This window comes from Asterias amurensis, chromosome 8 (genome assembly GCF_032118995.1).
Source record: "Asterias amurensis chromosome 8, ASM3211899v1".
Lineage (NCBI taxonomy): Eukaryota > Metazoa > Echinodermata > Asteroidea > Forcipulatida > Asteriidae > Asterias > Asterias amurensis.
In genome coordinates, this window is record NC_092655.1 from 17,744,311 (window position 1) to 17,758,988 (window position 14,678).

General features: G+C 38.6%; 1 protein-coding gene across 2 annotated transcripts in view; it reads right to left on the minus strand.

The window, feature by feature from the left end:
* Window positions 1-14,678, minus strand: part of LOC139940450 (slit homolog 2 protein-like) — a 163,405-nt gene that overhangs the window by 27,140 nt on the left and 121,587 nt on the right. Inside the window, exons 14-18 of one of the 2 annotated variants that reach the window (XM_071936706.1) lie at window positions 7,380-7,543; window positions 6,248-6,398; window positions 5,266-5,340; window positions 4,758-4,829; window positions 1,962-2,033 (exon numbers count right to left, since the gene is read on the minus strand). In XM_071936706.1, coding sequence (XP_071792807.1) covers window positions 1,962-2,033; window positions 4,758-4,829; window positions 5,266-5,340; window positions 6,248-6,398; window positions 7,380-7,543 — 534 coding nt within the window. The remainder of the gene's footprint in view (window positions 1-1,961; window positions 2,034-4,757; window positions 4,830-5,265; window positions 5,341-6,247; window positions 6,399-7,379; window positions 7,544-14,678) is intronic. The other variant, XM_071936707.1, reaches the window with a different exon arrangement.

Sequence of the window (14,678 nt, forward strand, 5' to 3'; positions counted from 1 at the left end):
TTGCTTGAAAGTGGTTCCCTCACACTTTGTTTGTGTTCAGAAGAAAACTTATTGAGCAGTAGTCTCATTTGAGCAACTCTGTGAAATAATTCAAATGTGTCGTTATTTTCAACCTAAAGTTCCTACAAAATTAATGCTGTACCTTTCTTTTTAATTTATATGTATGCATTTTGAGCCAAGTATACCAATCATCATATGATGTAAACATTGTTAAAAACCAAACCACAATCCTGCGAATGAAGCTAATAATACCTACGCTGTTTTTACCATAATAACCTTCCTATACCCATCCACCAAAGTAACATTCGGTTATCACTATACTTTCATCTCATGTAATGTTCCCCATTTGGCAATAGGGATGCTACTGTTTATCATGATTTTTTTTAATGGGACTAGACTCATGGATTCTCATTCCAGCCTCGGTTGGTGGTTTGGAGGGACAAAGTTAGTCTGGTACCATCGTTTTGTAATTGTCTGGTGAGAATCAGTCACTATAACTGCAACTGCAAAAGGGAACGAAACCAAAGATGGCTGCAACACGATGCAGGAAGTTCACAATAAATGTTTGCACTCTTTTTTCAAGATTGCTTTTTTTTTCTTCTTCTAAACCAACTATTTTTGACTAGTCCCTGCAGATCTATAAATGGGTTGTCCGAGTTGCCAGACAAATTATCTTAATACAACATGTCAAGTTGCACAAACAGTATTCAATTTTCCCAATCATTGATTCCATTGAAGTTAATTTCCTTTTGTCACTCACTAACTCCCGTGGTTGAAGATCCTATATAGATTAGGTTTGGTCCAGCGAGTGGACCGGGTTATCACACAGCATGTTCAGAGAGAGTTCTCATGCAAGGGTATATACACACACAAGCAATTAGAGTCAAAATCCATGGTATTCCTTCTCGATGACATTCTAAATTCCACCAATTTCCTTTAAAGGTGCTGCCTCATGGGGTGATTAATTAATGATTCGATGCATCATCGAGTTGTTCTCATGTTATGGTTACGAGACACACAAATACCCTTGTAAGCTTCTGGTACCATGTATTGAGCCATAAACGGGTCCATGTTCGTAAGCATGGCAAATTTGGTAAGCAGAAAAGTTTGCGATAAGCAAATAGCGGGTAACCAGCCAAACCCATATGTAATGTGCATTGCTCTTAACTAATAAATCCCCACAACGAATAGCTTGGCAAATGTTTTTTTTTTCAAAGCTTCAGCACGTTTGACCCACGTATTTTGATGCCAAGATATGTGTTTTCACAAGCATTTGTCTACCTTATTACAAGCTCTAGCTGCTACAATTTCATATAATTTAGCTTCTTATTAAAATAAGTTGATGTCCAAATGAATGGTTCTGTCAATGGATACATCAATGAAATAGTCATGTATTCAATGGTGCAGCAGCAGCCAATAGCCACCTGTAGCCAAAGCCACTTCTTTCGAACATGACCCTGTTCTATACAACGTGTGACATAGAACAACAATTTGGAACAAGCCAAGCCATTGGCATTTCAGCTTATCAGCTAACAAATAATTATTTTCTGACTCATCACACCCAATTTGATTGAGCAGCTGATCGGGATTTTAGTGCTCAAGGTATTATGCTAGGCGAAAATTTGTAACAAACCAGTCACTACCTTATTGCATAGGCTGGTAACCTTTGCATACTAAGCAATATTTTATTTGCGCTGTGACAAATTTGCTGTGCTTTTAGGAGCTCTAAGAAATTGCAACATCCTCACCACCACTTTGAGAGAAGACTGAGACTACATCATTACTTGATCATCTTTGTAGATTAGGTTTAAATTCTACCCTAGAATACCATGGATATGGCCCTCAAAATGCCAAACGAGAAAAACCAGCAGGCAGGCACCGATGATACAGATAATGCCCATGCATTCACACACAGCAAAACAAAATATTGAGGGAAAGAGGAGTCGGGGTACAATACTTACAATTGTCTCAGATTTTTAAGTCCGGAGAAAATTCGTCCATGGACTTTGCTGAGCTTGTTGTTAGTAAGCAGCCTAGAGAACATTGCAAAGACAAAGAAAATACATACATGCAAGCACTGTACGACAAAACAGATAGAGAGAGAGAGGGGTGGGCGGAGCTTAGGGGTGGGCGGAGCTTAGGGGTGGAGCTTAGTTGGGGGCGGAGCTATAGTCTGGGGGAGGAGCTTTTTTTTATCAGGGGTTGGAGATGGAGTCGAGGCATTTGGAGTATAAAGGGACACATCAGAAATGTAATCTAGGCCAAGGCTTGAAGAGGAAACAAAACAAAACAATGCAATTGTTTAAAATGTCTTAACAAAACTATTATTGGGTATGTGTAAAATGTATCACAAACTTTGACGTGATGTTAACAAAGTCAGCAAGGTTCAGATATTAACTGATGTTTTTTTTATATATTTTTTTTATAAATTAGACAGCAACTTTTTAATTCGGCTTTTAAGAGCCAGGAACTGGTCAAAATGTTGTGGTTACACCAAAATATCACAAAGATCGTCAGTGAGTGTAAAGATTTGGGAAACCTTTTTTTTTGTTTAACCGCTGAACACCCTGAAATGAATGTTGTTCCAATTTGTCGCTGTCTTGTCACAATTAACAAAATTTGAAAGCATGATGAATAGGTACACCTGTTTGCTTTGAGGTTTGAGGTTTTTTGGTTTGTTTTTTTTGAGCGAAGGTTGCATACACCTTGGTATGAATTGCCTTGGCGAGGATTACTGTGTCTGAGTGGATGAGCCATGGGCAAGCGGATTTAATGAGGAGCAACATAGGGGTTTAAAGGTATAGGGGAGATGGGGCTGGAAGGTATGGGTGATGGGGCGGGGCTGGGGGCAATAACAAGCATGCATGGACGCATACTCTGGTGGTACGTCACAAACAAAGCATGGGATCAGATGGTATCAGATGTTTATTACCTACATGACCTGTGAGTTGTTTTCTTTAAAACCTCATTTCCAATTGTACTCTCAAAAAAAAAATTGAAAACTGAACTTGAGACAGCTGAGCATGACTATTAATGAAGATGCAGTGCAAACCGAAATTATAAAAAAAAAAATTGAAGATCTGGACTCTGTGAGAAGACATTGTATTGACAACCAACATTTTAGGTTTATTCCTGCAGGAATTAGATATTGTCTTGCGGCTGTCTTGTGGCTGTGTACATTCGCACTTCATCAGTTTATACAGGATCCGTCCCATCAAACTGACTTGTGAAATTTTCACAGCACAGATATTTCATATTTTTCAAGCAAAGTATCGCGAAACGGTAATTTAATCAGATAAGTTTTTTTTCTGTTAAAAAGAGAAGGAGATGATATAAGGCTGCCTGGGGGCAGCTGCAACTCCTCCTACTTTTCAACACAACATTTCCTTCCCCAAAATATGAAGTGTTTCGAAATTATCACACTCTAGCGCGACACTTGTTGAACTTTCAACTCACAAATTGTTCTCAATATTATATCAGATGAAAGGTTTGCAAATCAATGTGCTGATGACTTGAATGCACCAGGGCAACAGTTGCTCCCGTGATTTGTGAGGAATGACTGTGCAAGAGTTGAATTTATATCTTGTCAACTGTAGATCAGACCTGGTACGGGAACTTTACGATCACGCCCTGGGCAATTCCATTGCTCTAATTCAGAATGATGCTTAAAAAACTGTGTACTTGTTTTGCAGAGGCATTGACACAGTTGCCCAGGTTTAAAGGTAGGGGGTTTACTCCAAGTACTCTAAAAAAATAATGCCCATGAAAATGTACTTGGTGAAAAGCACTGCATGTGGTGACAGCAGCTGTTGACAGCAGCTGGTGATTAATTTTGGAGTTATATGGTTTAGATAATTGTTTACCCACATATATTATTTGAATCTGAGCAACGATTCTTGAATCGTATGGGTAAAGATTTCGCTATAAGTAAGCCATTTTGTCAAAATGAAAATTGCAAAAATCAGGCCATCACACACACACATCATGTAGGTAACAAAACACTCATCTCACAAAACGCAAATAATAGAAAATAAATAAACAAATCAATAAAATAATAGATAGCTTGTTATCATCCCCATCCATGACATTTAGAATGAGCAGCTCATTTTGTTTCGATGGGAAATCATTGTGCAGAGGTTTGTGATAAGTTGGAAAGAGATTGAACCAGAATTCCATGATTTTGAAGTGCAGCTATAAAATGCTGTCACACCGTGCTTTTGTTTCAGCTGATTTAAAAAAAACAAAATAAAAAACAGGATTTGAACTTAGCAGAATGGTTGCATAAGTCATAAAGTCCCATCCACAAGACAGAATACCATTATTAAAAAAGAGCAAATGGAAGTAAGGTATATTTTGAGGTGACACAACCGCTTGGATTTCACAAAAATAACACCAAAACTGAAACTGCGCATGAATTTCTTTTTTTAAATCTGTTTTGTGTTTGTTCATGGACTCCGAAGAGTTTTTAAGCAGAAAACAAGTTCATGAATTTTTAACAGCTATAGTCACACTCGGTGACTGACTGTAATATGTTGGCGGGCACCATAATGAACAGAAGGTAAAAACTGAGAGTTTACCCAAAATATTATGCCATGAAGCTTCTGACATAATTGTCACTCTCTGTGATTGGCAATGATGGGCGTGCCCCCATACGTTAACACAATGTGCATCATATAACGATGCCTGTCGACACCCAATGACACAACAAGAATAAGCAACAGTTAGATGACTCGAGTGCAAAAATATAAATGACTTACAATTCAAACATGTTGGACGCACCCTGGAAAGCTCCCTCCTCGATAATTGAGATTCGGTTGTTACGAAGATCCCTGCATATGGAACACATATAATATTGCTTTTATAAAAAGATATGTTTGAAAAAGCTAAAATATTGCTAAGCAAATTGAATCTCGTTAGCAAATACTGTTTTTTTCCTCACTGTTAATATCTGTCGGTTTTCTGTTAGCTTTTACAACGATGATAAAAGCAGGGCCATAATCTTGGAGTCTAGAACCGCAGGGCATAGAACCGTCTAGAACCGTAGGTTTATACCATAGGCCATTTTGGTTGGTAAGCAGTTTACAACAGCTAATTATATTTTCTCAAGTTCAATTATTCTCAGGGGAAAGGTCAGTGCACAGTGTATTGTAGAAAGGGACAGTTTGACAGATGGGTGGGAAGTGACTTTTGACCGAGGGAGTGGGAAGGAAAAGGGTGGACAATGACGAAGGGGCATTTTATTTGGGAATCGGGATAATCACTTACAATTTGTTGAGGTTGATCAAATTAACGAATTTCCCATCGGCAGAAATCCTGGAAATGTCATTTTCGTTCAGCCGCCTGAGAGGGGAAAGGAAGACCACAATTGGCACCGGTTAGTTAATGAGTGATGCTACAAAAAATACACACCTTAAATAAATGTCTGCATGCCAAATTACATTAAGATTTGATTTCTCCTATTATTACAAAAGGATCTATCACTGCCAGTCCCTCTTAAGTTTTGAAAGCAGGATACTTGATGAGTGTGAAGAAGGGGTATGTTACTGATTAATAACATATCTGCCTTTTCCCGTTTTAAGTACACTGCAAAAACTGGGATGTGAGGGGTTAATATAGCATGTGTGTTGTCACATAGGGATAACATAGAGACTGTTAAAATAACACTAATACCAAAGAACTGTGTCAGCAGAAATTAGTGTTCTTTTAACAGGCTTTAATGGTGACCATTTTGATTCCCTTTTGATAGCTGGACAAACTTGTCAACATAAATGGTGTCAAATTTAACACCCAGATTTGTTTGCAGTGTAAAGAAACATCTAAATAAGAAGGTATATCCCCCCCCCCCCCCAAATCGAAAGAAATCGTATGGTTTCTGGTCACATGTCAAGTCCAAACAGAAGTACAAAAAGACAGTAATTTGGACACTGCTTACAGGGCAAGGCAACTTTGAGGATTCAATTTCAACAAGATATCACAACGACCGCTCGCCCAAAGTGTCAGCTGACAACTCGGCCATTTACTTTCACTTTCTTTCACTCTTTATAGTGGACTCGATGAGAGTACTTCGGTGCCAGGCTTGTGTGGGGATGGGGTATGAGAATATTGGAGCAGTTGTTGCTTTAAGTTGGTCAAGCTTGATGCATTCACCAGTTCATCAAGGGCATTCCAATCCACTCCGACTCTTAGAAAAGAGGGTTGTTAAACAATATGTAAAACACAAGACCTTTTTCGTGCGGTGTCTACTTACAGTTCAGTGGTGTACGTTGGGATGTTATCAGGTACAGAGTGGAATCCCGCGTCAGAGCAGTCTACAATGCTTCCACTGCAGCTGCAGGATTCTGGACAATCTGCATCGATGAAGCACTGGCCAGCTTGTGCAGTGCGCTGGTATTCTGAATCTATAAACCAAACCAAATCAAAGTACATGGTTGAACATTAACCATTCTCAAAAAAAAAAAAAAAACATGTCTATAGTTCTTTAAAGGCAGTGGACACTATTGGTAATTACTCAAAATAATTATTAGCATAAAACCTTTCTTGGAAAAGAGTACTGGTGAGAGGTTGATAATATAAAACTTTGTGAGAAACGGCTCTCTCTGATGTAACGTAGTTTTCGAGCAAAAAGTAACTTTTACTTTGAATTTGATTTCGAGACCTCAAGTTTAGAATTTGAGGTCTCGAAATCAAGCATCTGAAAGCACACAACTTGGTGTGACAAGGGTGTGTTTTTTATTTCATTCTTATCTCGCAACTTCGACGACTAATTGAGCTCAAATTTTCACAGGTTTGTTATTGTATGCATATGTTGAGATACATCAAGTGAGAAGACTAGTCTTTGACAATTACCAATAGTGTCCACTGTCTTTAAGAACTATTGGAATAGAAAATAATACAACCTTATTGTCTTTGCATTCTTTTTTCCTCAAAAGTATATCCCTCTTTTTAAAACCAAAGCAATCAGTGGTGGATGAATATAAACCATCAGACAATCATTGTTTATCTATAACAACAAATTGTGTAGTGTCCCATTCGCTTATTACTTACCTGTTCTCCCTCTTCCAACCTTAGATGGTTTCTTTTGTGTTTTCATCCTCTTGTGGTTCCCCTTATTTCTACCTGACAATACTTTTCAGACCTTTGCATTTGCGTGAGGTTACAAACTGGGTCCGGTTTCATAGAGCTACTTTTAAAAGCAGTAACCACTTTCTTGAAAGTAATTTTTTTTTGCACTTTCTTGTACAACCTTCCTGGTGTTATCTACTATCAGTCATACTATAATATAAACACGGCTATCTTTTAATCAAGCTTTCTCTCTCTGTGAAAAGAGTTTAGTATACTGCCCCAAGTTTGTATCTCTCATCTTCCCAAGCAGCACAAACCTTTGCATTTGAATTTGATGCTCTTCATTTGGTTAAGTCTCTTTCCATTCATCCTTCTCGGTGTCTCGCATCTTGCTCCACTCTTCTCCACTGGATTCTCCTCAAGGTACTCTACTAGCCACTTGAGATTGCAGTCACAGATCAGAGGGTTCCTTGCAAGATGCCTGCATTTTAAAAAGAAAGAAGATGTGCGTTCATTGGATTGTCTGTATGATATTGCAAGATGCATGTTTTAAGAAGACAAGAAGCAGTATGATCATTTACAAGAGGATTTCCGGTAGGAATTTGTTTTGATTCCTTGCAAGACGCCCACATTTTGAAAGATACGGAGCAGTATTTTCATAATAAGAAGAAGATTTTTTGAAGGATTATTTTGATGTACTCCGTAGCTTGAATATACTTAGTAAAAATGAAAGAGTGAATGTGAGTCCAGTCTCAAAAAGTTCAGTTTTCACTTGAAATGAGTGTCAGGGCCCAATTTCACTAAGCTGCTGAAGCACAAAAAGTGGCTAAGCACAAAATAATTTTGCTTACTAGAACAAGGTTACCAGCAAAAATACCATGTAACATGTACAATTTATGACTGGAATCCTGCTCATTTTTGCTAAGCAGGAATATGTTAAGCAATATTTTCTGCTTAAGCAGGTCTATGAAATTGGGCCCAGGGTTGTTTTGCCCTTTTTAAGAAAAAAGGTGAAGTTTCACCAAGCTATATGGAGGTGGTTGTTTGCATTTTCTTGGATAGGAAGGATGTCAAACTATAGCTTTCATTCGGCCAGAGTTAGTTGATGGTTAACTATATTGGTTGGGCCTTGATCGAATTTGCTCCTATAAATAAAAAAGGTAGTAGGAGGTTTAATCTGATCCTTTAATCTGGACTTCTGATCGAAAATGAATTGTCTGGTGTTCTCTCAAGTGAGATGTTGATGTGAGAATTTATCAAGGGGACAACAAGGGAGTGACAAATGTTATTGATGATGGCTGTCTTTTTAACAATAGGATGAGTGTCACAAATCACAAGGGTGGCGACACCTCCCTTTGTCTGAGCTGAGAGGGTGACGAATCTTTAAAGTGCCCCCCAGTATTGAGGGGGCAAATCGCTATAAAATAATCATTTCGCTCCAAGGGAAGTTTTTTCTTCTTCTTCAAACGATGCTCACCCAACACACACAGATGACTGATTTTTAGAGTCCGGATTATCAAAGGTGTCACTTTAGTTAACTAAGGACAATAAAGCGGCTCCGGTTAAATCACTATTCAGGTTTCAAGGAGGTTTGGGGATCTTTTCAAAAGGACAAGACAGGGTATTCAGAGAAACTCTTTTGGTATTGTTCTTTTTTTTTCTCCCTGCCCAGGAGCAATGGAATCAGAGATAAAAGTGACTATTTCTTTTAAAGGTGTATTCTTCTATTTTTGGTGCAATACAAATTGGCTTGAAATAGGAATGTCTGCAATTGGTTGCTACCAGAAAAGACCCTATGAAGTGATGGCAATTTGGACCTACTTGTTTGTCATCTTTGTTACCGTTACCATGGTGACATTTGTATGGGGCAGTTAAGTGGCAATTAATTGGGATGTACTCAGAGAGAGTGATTTGACAGAATAAACAGCTTAGGGATAATACAATCATGATTGGCACATTATCTTTCGTGAGTAGTTTTGTACGACTGTGTTGCGAAAGAAGAAGCGTACACTTCTAAAAGAACTGCAATACAGATTGCAACCCAACGTAACACAACAGCTTTCATTAAAAAACGTTACTCATACAATAACTTAAAAACAGTGCTGATTAAACTTTGGCAAAAAAGAATAGTATGAATAGTAACTGTGTGCAGAGGGAGAGTTTTGATTGAGCAACTTCATGGAAGATGGAAGATGGGGAGGGGGATGAACAACGGTATAGTGGATATCATTGAATGAAGTTAGTTCTACAGTCTATTTCTTTTTCAGTATCGTATTGTAAGAGTTCTCAGAATACATCTCAGTCACCATTTGCTTTCAAAGTAATGTTCATGGCTGCCGGCATTTACATGTTGCAATCAGGGTGATTTTGTACACAATGATCAAGGATTTATTTAGAATTACATTCAACATGACAGGGAAAAAGTTTCCATCACCAGGGAGATGTTCAAAATTGTTCGTCAGATTGGTTTATTTATAGGAAACTTAGAATCATGGGAGAGTTGGCACCCCGGTGTCTCGGTTGCAGTTACTAAAAAGCCGCTCTTAGTTTTTACGGCACAGTGTTCTGATCATCTCATACACCTTCAACAAGATTTGAAAAAGGCTACATATGCTGCTGTACAACTTTTTTCATCACAATTTTCAAGAACAAAACACTTGCGCCCCACCCTCACCCAACCCAACAACCCCAACAACAAAAACCTCCTCATATCTGAAAGCTTTAGGCGAAAAGCTTCGTTTTGTCTTTCTCTTTCAAAATAAAAACAGATACCGCCGAATTAGACTCTGAATCATGCGGGAAGTTGAAACAATTTGTGTCCCAGCATGTGGTGTTGTTGCTAATCAACACTTCAGCATAAGTTTGGTCATTGAAACACAAAAGCAGTACAGTAAAATAGGGATGTTGAACAAACTTGTCAACACTGTATTGTCAGGGGGACGGTGCTCTCTGTTTTGGAATGATGGTTGGCACGCACAAGGCACAGTACTTTTCTTTTTCTGCGAAGTCATTTGTCTCTGTCAGTATGAGGACAAATCTCTTTTTTGAAGAAAGTTAAAGAACGTTCTCATTGATATTCCTTTCAGGGTAAGTCATTGAGTGGAAAAAACTGCTGTACTGCTGTATGAAACAAAATAAAACATCACACATCAAATCGGTATTAGTATGTGCGTCAAACAAACAACAGGAACAGTTGTAAATGATGTCGTTACTTGGCATTTATACGAAGGTCCTTATATGCCATCGCTATGTTTTTTTGAGAGCAGTCGTTATTTAGTACTTGTCATAGGAAACGAGGCCTTGTTTCAAGCACTGACCAAACACGGCAAGAGTCGCTATCGAGCTCTCTGGTAATCAACAACCTCAGCTGCACTTTAAACTAAACAAAGGGTGCTTTTGAAGTTATATTTTGCATTACCGGGCTTTCGTAGAACTACAATGAAAGACTCGAACTGCTCAAAAAAAGGGTTAAAACCTAGCAATAAGTAGCTTAGCACAGCAACAGTTATGCCTACGAGAGTTATGGATACGAGCCAAAATGTCATTTCTTATCTACACTTATGTGATACTGGTATCCTGCTAATTGATGCTTAGTGGAAACATTTGAAATTGGACCCAGGTTTAAGACGCGACTTTCATAAATTGTATTTTTCGTATCAATAGGACATGATTCCCCTGAATGGGGATAATTGATATCCTGAATGAGAAGGGGGGGGGGGGGATTTGGGTTGTTTACAATATTGATCGGAGAAACCGATTTTCTTCCACGGAGAAGTTACTTTCAATCAGAATGATAATCGCCACAGAGAGGATCAGGTGGGTCTCTCCGTTGTCTCATTATTTCTTACAAGCATGCCATTCGATGTTTGCGTGAAGGGCCAACCTCTTCGTCATTCTGATTCTGCTGAGTAACCATCATTAGTTTCTTCCAAACTGAGGTTGACATTGAAATAGTTCAAAAGGAAACCCACTAATTACAGCTTTTTTTCTCTAATTTGCGTAGAAGCATTCCTTTTGGATATTTTTTGTTGTCTTTAAAGAAACTTTCCCGTGAGAGATTTCTCTGAGACGGTTTTCTTGCTTTGGCGACCCCGTCGATCATGCTAACTGACTCCATATGAACTTAGCCACATCCTCCTCCCGGGTGTGCAGGGGGGGGGGGAGGGCACCGTCAGTGATTCACAAAGCTATAGGGTTATACACCTAGCACAGTCAGCAGGAGCTTTGTTCGGTAATTGCCTTAAGCTAATTGGTTGTTCATAAATGAACGAGTATCCTGTCCTTATGAAGGAGTATGATGGCTTTCGGGGGCCGAGTAGATCACCGTACAGTCTCGTCAGTGTCAGAAAATCACAAACTGAGCTTCGGTCAACCATCAGCAGGAGGTTGGCTGCCTGGCTATTATACCCCTAGGCTAATTAGGTATACCGTTAGACTGGTAACATTTCTGTTTTGGATACTCTACAAACTGCTCTAGGGGGTTAGGTACTACTCAGGTCTGGTGACCCAGATCCACAAGGTAGAGGAGGAATGAGTAATGTGAGTGTAAACACTGGATTAGGACGGTGTCTGGCATGTCAACATCAGTTCTTGGGGTGATCCCAAGAAAGCGAGGCCTCATGACCTCTCCTATGAAGTGGATGGATTGAGCTGAAGAGGAAATTGCAAACTACAGAGTTATCGTGTTAAAGGGAAGGCACATCTGTGACTCTTCTCGGTAGCCTTACCCCAAGTCCCAACCATATAACTGCGAGGTTCACTCTGCTAACGTGTCTACGAACAGGGGAACGAACCTCTCTTCGGAGTAGCCTCAACACATCCCTACTCCCAAGCAATATATTGACAACTAGTTTCTATATTTTAAATGAAATAACACTACTTGTATTTCTAACCAACAACTTGGTACATCATGTACACAATAAGGTATTTAGTGGTGTTGTTTAAATCCCCTATTTTAAAAAGACAAATAATATTGAACTAGAATGTAACATTTAATGGAAGTTAATTTGTTCATCATGGATACAGAATATTTAAGGTTTTATTCCAATACACTTTGGTGTAAAGGGGGCGGCAGTCAAGGAACAACCTGTTATACAGTGGATCATTAGAGGGGAAGTCATTGATGGATTTGTTTGTAGTCAAAGGATCACCCAGGGTAAATTCCTGTTGGCTTTAGGTCTCAATAGGGAACTTCTACTTCTTTAAACTTGTAAAAAAAATATTTTTACTAACAATACATACTATTTATTCAGTACTATGGCTCCATCACGGAGTGTTTCAACAATAACAACACATGTTAACAGTGAGTAAGACAACTCCTTCAACTCACATGAACTTTAAAATCACATAAAAGTTAAAACAAATTGCCAGCGACACTTTCCAGAATAGACAATTCCTGTAACGCACAAGAACTTTAAATGTTCCCAGAGTTGGCCCAAACGTTGTTTTTTTTTTGCAATTCATGACATCTCGTAAGTATCTTTTCTTCATGATCAATCAGGACACCTCAAACTGCCACTTATTGTCCAGAGAGTGTAAAACACGTTTAGCGAAACATGAAGTGGCAACATGATGCAAGGAGACGGGGTGATACACCACGCAGTGGGTGAAAAGCTTGTTTCCTTCAAGACATGAGTGTAGAATAAAAAGTAACGAGCAGGGCTTCTGGTAAATGTTACGAATATCCAGGCCCTATATCAGTGAAGCCATGTCGATACAAGATTTGCTTTCAATGAAAAGTGTTGTGCATGTTTCCTATCAGGGTCTGGGTACTTTTTGTACGACATAAAACACGAGCGTCCACAAATTAACATTGAACTGACATGGTTTATAAAGATGACAGAAAGCTTCCCTTAAAATATTACTTGCTGCGGCGCTGTAGTTTTGGGGAAAATAAATAAAACAATTTCACAAAAAACAATTGTCGGCTCAGCTAGAAACAGTGCTCTGTGATTTTCACCTTTCTTCTCAAATACTTGACGACCAATGAAGCTGAAAATTGTACAGGTAAATTATATTACAACTGTACAAAGTCATTAACGGTGAGTAGGAATTCGTGCCTAGGCCAAAAGATTGATCAACAAAAGGTACCATCAACTAATAAAAACAAAACTTTTCGTGAGAAGCACTGCAGGTATTGATAGCTTAAACTATTTGAGAAAGGATTCCCCTCGAATTAATTTGCTTGGATAGTTTTTCACTCACAAAAGACATTTTAATCGGAGAAACAATTCAGGCATGGATTGTTTGTGAGATTTCTGAGGGATGGTGTCCGTTCGCGAATGTTGTGGTTGGAGATACGGTTGGTATCCGCTCAAACCTCGCTAAACGTGGATGGATTTTACGTTCTTGTGAAAATACCGTGACACCTTGTAGCTGTTTTCTCAAAATAAGACACTCTAAAACTTTCACATGATTTCTGTTGAGTTTTGGTAGACTTCAACGAGTCACTTGGGTTAAAAGATAAAACAATCTACTTCACTAAATCTTCATTGTAATTTGTTGTTAAGTTATAACAACAAATTCAAAAGTACATTTGTCATGAGGACTATCGCTGGTAGGATCCTTAAAAGTTTAGTCTATAAATTGCATTAACGTCACCTGGAAGTGGTATTTTTTCAAAATAAAGCTTTTGTCACTAATATATGTGTTTTGATGAGTGGAATGTGAATAAACAGTTAACTAAGGTTTTAAAAAATTAGTTCTTATGTTATTTACAAATTTAAGTTTAGACCCCGACCCGAGAGAGCGCTGTTCGTGACGTCAATCGAGGCAGACTTTGCCTGCAATGCGTAGAGTAAACACACTTGCAAAGTACATGTGCGGACTAAGTCATGAGTTTGTACATTCCAAAAAAAGATTTTTTTTTGTTTTTTTCCGGCAATGCCGACCCGGTGTATTGCTGCTGAATGCAGAAAAAAACTTTTTGAAATGTACCAACTCACAAATTGGACGTACATGTACTTTGCACGTGTGTTTACTATACCGATGCAGGCAAAGTCTGCCTCTATTGACGTCACAAAAGGGGTAGGCGGAGTCAGCCCCCAAAACAACTTTATATATTTTTTAAACATATAAATCGTGACAAACAATTACTAAAAAAATTGTTTTATTGTTCGTAAGCATATACTCTTATGTTTGAAAGAAAAACAAATTCTATTTCCAGGTGCCTTTAAGTCCATGGCGATCGTTAACATGTCATCACCTTGCCAATGTTCTATCATCAACCATTGGAAGACGGTTGATTTAGTGCTAGCCGTCCCAAACGTTAGCACATGGCTTCACTTTTAACATTCATATAGAGATTGGGACAGGGTATAACATCAATGCTTTCATGCTATCAGCATTAAAACACCACGAAGACAAGTTTTATGGACAGGAACTGCCTATTTAAGGAAATGTCCATCGAGAGTTAACGTGACATTTAAGTCAAGTTACTTGCTTTCAGTCAAACATGTGTCAAAAAATTTCTGAAGTTGGAGTCATGTAAGGCAAGTTACTTTTCACTGGCAATCTCAAAGCTGAAAAGGCATTTGAATGTTCACATATCATTTTTCTTGGGGCATTACAACTATGATTTGGAGACCTGCCCGGTTCTTCATAATGCAACTGAGACG